This window comes from Cannabis sativa, chromosome 1, assembly GCF_029168945.1.
Source record: "Cannabis sativa cultivar Pink pepper isolate KNU-18-1 chromosome 1, ASM2916894v1, whole genome shotgun sequence".
Taxonomy (NCBI): Eukaryota; Viridiplantae; Streptophyta; class Magnoliopsida; order Rosales; family Cannabaceae; genus Cannabis; species Cannabis sativa.
Genome location: NC_083601.1, coordinates 2,396,351 through 2,403,655, shown reverse-complemented (window position 1 = coordinate 2,403,655; position 7,305 = coordinate 2,396,351). Strand labels below are relative to the sequence as shown.

General features: G+C 32.3%; 1 protein-coding gene across 1 annotated transcript; it reads left to right on the top strand.

Moving 5' to 3' along the window:
* The first annotated feature begins 2,797 nt into the window (after nt 1–2,797).
* LOC115706079 (ETHYLENE INSENSITIVE 3-like 1 protein) lies at nt 2,798–7,005 on the top strand. Its single transcript, XM_030633595.2, has 2 exons — nt 2,798–3,148; nt 4,468–7,005. Exon 2 carries the CDS (start codon nt 4,670–4,672, stop codon nt 6,530–6,532), a length of 1,863 nt encoding a protein of 620 aa, XP_030489455.2. The 5' UTR covers nt 2,798–3,148; nt 4,468–4,669; the 3' UTR covers nt 6,533–7,005.
* The last annotated feature ends 300 nt before the right edge of the window (nt 7,006–7,305 follow it).

Sequence of the window (7,305 nt, the reverse complement as noted above, 5' to 3'; positions counted from 1 at the left end):
TAATATGCCTTATATATATCTAGAAATATTACCTCATACTCCTGTTAAATATATTTACGCATAGACAAATTATCAGACTAACAATTATTTACTGATAAGAATATAAAAACTATTTAATTAATTTGTTTTTTGTTAATTGAATCCAATCTAAAAGGTAATTATCATTCAACTAGCTAGTCGTGTTTCTAAGAATTCAATAATGTCACATTTTTTGTTTCGACAATTCATAATATATATTTTTCGAACAAACACATTTATTTATGAGGATATCTATAGACTATAATAATAAGAAATATGTAATATATGATATTCTACGACGCTTTATTTATATCATAAATAAATAAAAATTGTATTCGAATTCATTAAACAAAGATCAACAAGCATATAATTATAGAATAGGTTCTCTAGAGCCTAGACTCTAATTAATTTATACATAATAGTGTTAAGGGACGTATCCCATTATGTAAAAAAAGTCTTAGAACCAGTTACAAAGTCAAAAAAATTTATTTTGTGGGGCTTTTGTTATAAATATTTGTGGGGATTTGTATCGTTTTATTTTTGTTGTAACTATCATCAAAAAATTAAAAAAAAAATTAATACATATTTTTTTGTCTATGAGCACCCCATACCTTCATAAGTAAGTTCGTCTCTGTTTGGAACATTATATACTATTATTGGTGTAAATATCAAATCTCGCATACTTTAATTTAGCTAAAATTAAATATAAAACATATTAAGGAACATATTCCATCATGTACAAAGAAAAAAAAAATGCTAACACTTAAGACGTTATATACTGTTAGTATAATTAAATATTAAATCTCATATATTTTAATTTAAATAAAATTAAATATAAAATTTATTATGAAACAAAAGAGCATAGTATCTTAATATATAAAAAGAAAAATGATAACAACATACCAAATCTCGCATACTTTAATTTAAATAAATTATATATAAAATATATTATAAAACGTAGTATCATGATATGTGAAAAAAAAAAATACTAACAACGCTCTAAAACATTAAATACTATTATTAATGTAAATACGAAAACTTGCCTACTTTGATTTAAATAAAACAAAATATAAAATATATTATGAAACACAGTATTCTATTATGTAAAAAGAAAAATATTAACAACATCTTAAAATATTACATAATATTATTAATGTAAATATTAATTAATTCTCGCATACTTTAATTCAAATAAAATTAAATATAAAATATATTATGAAACGCTGTATCCTAATATGTAAAGAAAAATACTAATGACATCCTAGAACATTACATACTATTATTAATGTAAATACCAAATCTCGCATACTTTAATTCAAATAAAATTAAATAGAAAATAGAATGTAGTCGTAGTATCCTAATTAGGGATGCACACGGGACGGGGAATTAGCGGGGAGTGCTCCCCCCGTCCCCATCCCCGCTTATTCCCCATCGGGGATGGGGCAGGGACGGGGCGGGGAATCCCCTAATAATAAAATAAAGTTTATAATGAAATTTTTAATATACAAAAATATTAAACTACATAAAAATTAAAATATTACACATTAATTATTATTCAATAAATTAATTATTATTCAAAATATAACTTAAAATTCATAAAAAAGATACTAATATACTAAAAAAATACAAACATAAATTATAAATTATAAAATATTATTAAAAATATAAGATAAAATACTAAACGGGTCCCCGTCGGGGCGGGGAGTGTGATCCTCGTCCCCGCCCCGTTTAACATTCGGGGACAAAAAGTGATCCCCGTCCCCGTCCCGTTCCCCATTTAGACGGGAAATCCCCGCCCCATTAGGGGCGGGTCCCTGCGGGGCTCCATCCCCGTGGGGGAAATGTGCATCCCTAATCCTAATATGTAAAAAGAAAATACTAACAGCGTCCTAAAACATTACATACTATTATTAATGTAAATAACAAATCTTGCATACTTTAATTCAAATAAAATTAATTACAAAATGGAATGTAATCGTAGTATTCTAATATGTAAAAAGAAAAATACTAACAACGTCCTAGAACATTACATACTATTATTAATATAAATACCAAATCCCGCATACTTTAATTTAATAAAAATTAAATACAAAATGAAACGTAGTCCTAATATCCTAATATGCAAAAAGAAAAATACTAACAACATCCAAGAACATTACATACTATTATTAGTGTAAATACCAAATCTCGTATACTTTAATTTAACTAAAATTAAATACAAAATAGAACATAATAGTAGTATCCTAATATGTAAAAGGAAAAACACTAACAACGTCCTAAAATATTATATACTATTATTAGTGTAAATTCCAAATCCCGCATAGTTTAATTTAAATAAAATTAAACATAAAATATATTATGAATTATATACATTACATAAAAATGCTAACATGGTCTTAGTGCATTATATACTATTATTGGCTCACACACTTAAATTTTAATAAAATTAAAAATAAAATATATTTAATCCGATATTAAATTGCACTTAAAAACTAAACATAACATAAACTTTCACAAAATAGTTACTTCTACCATGAACAAAATGAAAATGAAAGAAATTGTTAAACTTGCTATATTGAGAAATTGTTAAAGTAAAAAAGAGGGTGGGTCAAATTTCAATGTGCAATAATATGGCAACGTGTTGAAAATTTTGATGAGGGTTAAAAAAGAGCGCAGTACTATTTCGTTAGAAGACATGAGAGAATCCCAAGACCATCACCATAAAGTCCTCCATATCCGAAAAGGTAACAAACACTCTAGTTAACCACGGTTAGAATCTAACCTCACCATGGTTCTTCCCAAGAACACAAATATAAGAGAATAAAATAAAAACTGTACAACACACACAAAAAAATATATAATTGTAAAAAACAAAGGAGAGAGAGGAAAAGTTGCTGGGACTGCCTCCCCCTTCTTCTTCTCTTCTTCTTCTTCTTCTTCACCTTCTTCTTCTCTTTTCTTTTTCTTCTTTTTCTCTATCTAAAAGTTTTGATTCTCTTCTCTCTCTCTCTCTGTGTCCATTTTTTCCTTCAAAAAGAAGGACAGAGGTGAAAAAAAAAAATAAGTAAAAAAGAGATATTGGAGAGCTTGCACTAGGCTCCTAATTAATCCCAAACATCATCAACGTCAGGTACTGTAATTTTGGTTTTTATTGAAACCATTTTGAGTGTTTTCATCTTGAGAATCTGTGGTATGAGTTAAAGTGTTTCATTTTTGTTTAATTAATTTGTTTTTTTTTTCTTTTTTTAATTTTATTGAACTTTGTTTTTTCAGTTGCTTAAATGGTTTTAGTTTGTGTTTCAGTAACAGAAATGGATCGTGCTTTTTTCCTGTTTTTTCTTTTTCTTTTTCAATTCAAATCTTGTGGTTTGATTGATCTTCTATGGATTGTTTCTATTTTTCTTTTCCCCTGATCTGTATCTTGGCTAAACAGAGTTTGTGTGCTCTTACCGAAGTTTTTACTGGATTATGTTATGTATAATATATAATTGGGTGGTGAAAGTTGATGACAAATATGTGTGTATATGTATACATACGTACATATATAATATAGTGATAAAAAAAAAGTCAATTTTTTGCTTAGTTTGTTGGTATTACAGATTTGTGTATAACCAAAGCTTTGTGTAAACTCGAAGGTTTAAACTTTTGGCTGTTATCAATATCAATCCTTAGCTTTTTTCTTTTAAGCTTACGTTTTTGGAGTGCTGGATCTGGGATCAGCAGTTTTTCGTTTTGTTTTTAGTGATTTCTTAAGGCCTTCAGAGATTGTTTTGTTTTTTTCATTGTAATTATCTAGTCAATTGCTGTCCGAAGCAATACATGTAATATCTTTTTTTTTTATTTATTTGTTCTTTTATCTTTCCTTTTAATCATAATTAATTGCCTAAGGGCTGTTCATCTTACCTTGCCTTTTTTTCCTTATTAATTTTCTATTAAAAAAAAAATCTTAATTGCCAAATTTAAGACTCTTTGGTGAGTGTATGCGACTTACTAGATTTGATTCATTAAACATCTTCCCGTTACAATTTTTTTTTTCCGGTAAAATGCCAGGAGTTATTTATACCTATTTAAGAGAATAAATATTTTTTCTCTTTAAAAATTGTCTTTTAGGATGGAATAATTTAGTTGAAATTTGTATCATCTTATTCTGTGTAAGGTCTTTGGTTTTGAAGTAGTGCTGTGGTTTTACATGGCAGAATTTTTATCTTCCAGTTGTGATTTATGTTTGTAATTGGCTTCTTTGCTCTGCTCTGGTAAATCTAATGGTTTTGTTGTTGATAAAAGATGAGTCCACACGTTTGTCTTTTCCAAGTTTATGTTGTTCATTTTTCTGTTTTTTTAATTTTTGTATCTGTGTAAATTGTTTCTTAGTTTCATGCTGTAAGATAAGTTATTATTATCTATTGAATGAGCCTGATGTGTTGTTTTTGTGTTATTCTATTCATACAGATTACAGTAGATCAGATTCAAGCAGTGATTCAGAGCTGAGTATTTTGAGCAAGGAAACTGTAAAAATAAGGGATATCATTACAATTTCGATTGTGAGAAGATACGTGTGTATATATATAGAGGGGGAACTGTTTAGATTTGTGATTTGTTGAATAACTGGTTTGCATAAGTTTGGTCTTTCCTTCTTGAGGGTCTGTGCGAAATGGGAATTTTTGAAGAGATGGGATTCTGTGGTAATTTTGACTTTATTTCATGCCCTTCTCGGGATGGAGAGGAGGTTCAAGAGTGCGAACCAGAGGCAACTGTGGAAGAGGATTATAGCGATGAAGAGATGGACGTGGATGAGCTTGAGAGGAGGATGTGGCGGGACAGGATGTTATTGAGGCGGCTGAAAGAGCAAAGCAAGGGGAAGCAAGGAGTTGACAATGCAAAGCAGCGTCAATCCCAGGAGCAAGCACGGAGGAAGAAGATGTCTAGAGCACAAGATGGGATCTTGAAGTACATGCTAAAAATGATGGAGGTTTGTAAAGCTCAAGGTTTTGTGTATGGTATTATTCCTGAGAAGGGAAAGCCTGTGACTGGTGCTTCTGACAATCTCCGTGCTTGGTGGAAAGAAAAGGTTAGATTTGATCGGAATGGTCCAGCTGCAATTGCTAGGTACCAGGCAGAACACTCCATCCCTGGTCAGAATGAGGACTGCAGTACCATGGCGTCGACTCCTCATACCCTGCAGGAGCTTCAAGACACTACTCTTGGCTCGCTCTTGTCTGCTTTGATGCAGCACTGTGATCCACCCCAAAGGCGTTTCCCATTGGAAAAGGGTATTGCCCCACCATGGTGGCCTACTGGTAGTGAGGAGTGGTGGCCTCAATTGGGTATGCCTAAGGATCAGGGGCCTCCACCTTATAAGAAACCTCATGACTTAAAAAAGGCTTGGAAGGTCAGTGTCCTCACAGCTGTGATCAAGCACATGTCTCCTGACATTGCAAAGATTCGCAAGCTTGTTCGTCAATCCAAATGCTTGCAGGACAAAATGACTGCTAAGGAGAGTGCAACTTGGTTGGCCATTATAAACCAGGAGGAAGCTTTGGCCCGAAAGCTGTATCCTGATAAATGTCCACCTATGTCAGCTACTGGGAATGGGTCTCTTGTAATCAGTGAGACCAGTGATTATGATGTTGATGGTGTGGATGATGAACCTAATTTTGAAGTGGAGGAATGCAAGCCCCGTGATATTGGTCGCTTCAACATAGGGACTATTGTTCCTTCAAGGGATAGGATTCTTATGCCTCAAGTGGCTTCTCGAATTAAGGGAGAAATCATTGAAACCAACCCTGATTTTGTTCAAAAGAGGAAGCAAGTGGGTGATGAGTCACAGATGATGATGGATCAGAAGATATTCACCTGTGAGTACTCTCAGTGTCCATATCATGATTACCGTCTTGGCTTTCTCGATAGGACCTCCAGAAACAATCACCAGATGAATTGTGCATACCGTCCCAATTCTTCTCAACCTTCTCAGCAAACTTTTGGAATGCCAAGCTTTCAGATTAACAATGATAAACCAGCTGTCTTCTCCTTACCATTTTCCCAACCTAAGCCACCACTGGCTCCTCAACAAATAAACCAATCTTCTCCTTTCACTGGCCTTGATATTCCGGAAGATGGGCAGAAGATGATCTCTGACCTTATGTCACTTTATGACACAAATGCACAGCAGAGGAACAAAGGTTTGAATCCTGGGAACCATTCTGTTCCCACCAACATGGAGAACCATACTCAACCACAACAAAAATACCAATTTCAGATGGATGATAGCTTCTTCAGCCAGGGTGTTATGGGAGGAAACATGTCTGAGCAAGCAAATAATATCTCATCACAACAAGTGGTTTTCCCATCCGCAGAGGTTCAGTTTGATCAGTGCAAGGCGTTCGATTCTCCATTCGACAATAATCCCAATGATAATATTGCAGACTTAAGATTTTCTTCTCCATTTAACATGGCACCAGTTGAATTTGCTGTGGACTCACTGCCAAAGCAGGATGTCTCCCTCTGGTACCTCTGAAACCAGAACAATATCACAAGACTTTTACTGCTTCAGTAATTTGGGTAACTGCAGGGTAATTAAGTGGGAGGCTCATCTTAATACTTTGGAGAAACCAGGTTCTTCAAACTTTATTTTCTAGAGTTTAAGCTGTCTAATGTTTTTCTTTTTTCTTTTTTGCTGTTTTGAAGTAGGGTATAATAAGGGACTGGAAAGAATCCAACCCAGTATTTGCTGCTGCTGAAAAGTTGGGTTTTTTTTTTCTTTTTCTTTTTTCTTGTTTCTTTAGTTGACGTTGGGGCTGCTATATATCTTTATTATCATTATTATTATTATTATTATTATTATCATCTACACATACTTTTTATGTATGTAATGATCTCATCTTTGAGCTACATTTAGACTGGTAGAGTCCATTTTAATTACTTGTGCTGAAATGCCTAGTTCTTGTAAATATAACCAGTTATCATATTCAAGTGCTCTGTTATCCTCTCTGTGCTGGGATTTTTTTTTTTTTTAAAGGAAATTGCTGAAGAGAATATTCTCATGGTAGTGAATTTCTTCAACTATAGATTTTCATGAGATTCTGATCAATATACTATGTTATTCGTTATATTTCGACACTTTAGTATTTATTCTCTACAAGGGATAAAGTGAATTTTGAAGAATAATGTCCAAGGAATGAAAATACTAGGATCTGAATGTGATAATAAAGTTTTACCCCATAGGAGTTTTATTTACACTCTAAAATAATGTGACAATTTATTTTAAAAAAAAATAAAACTAATTTTTTA

What these genes read in the sequence shown, in the direction of transcription:
- LOC115706079 (XM_030633595.2), top strand. Translation starts at nt 4,670, where the DNA reads ATGGGAATTTTTGAAGAGATGGGATTCTGTGGTAATTTTGACTTTATT.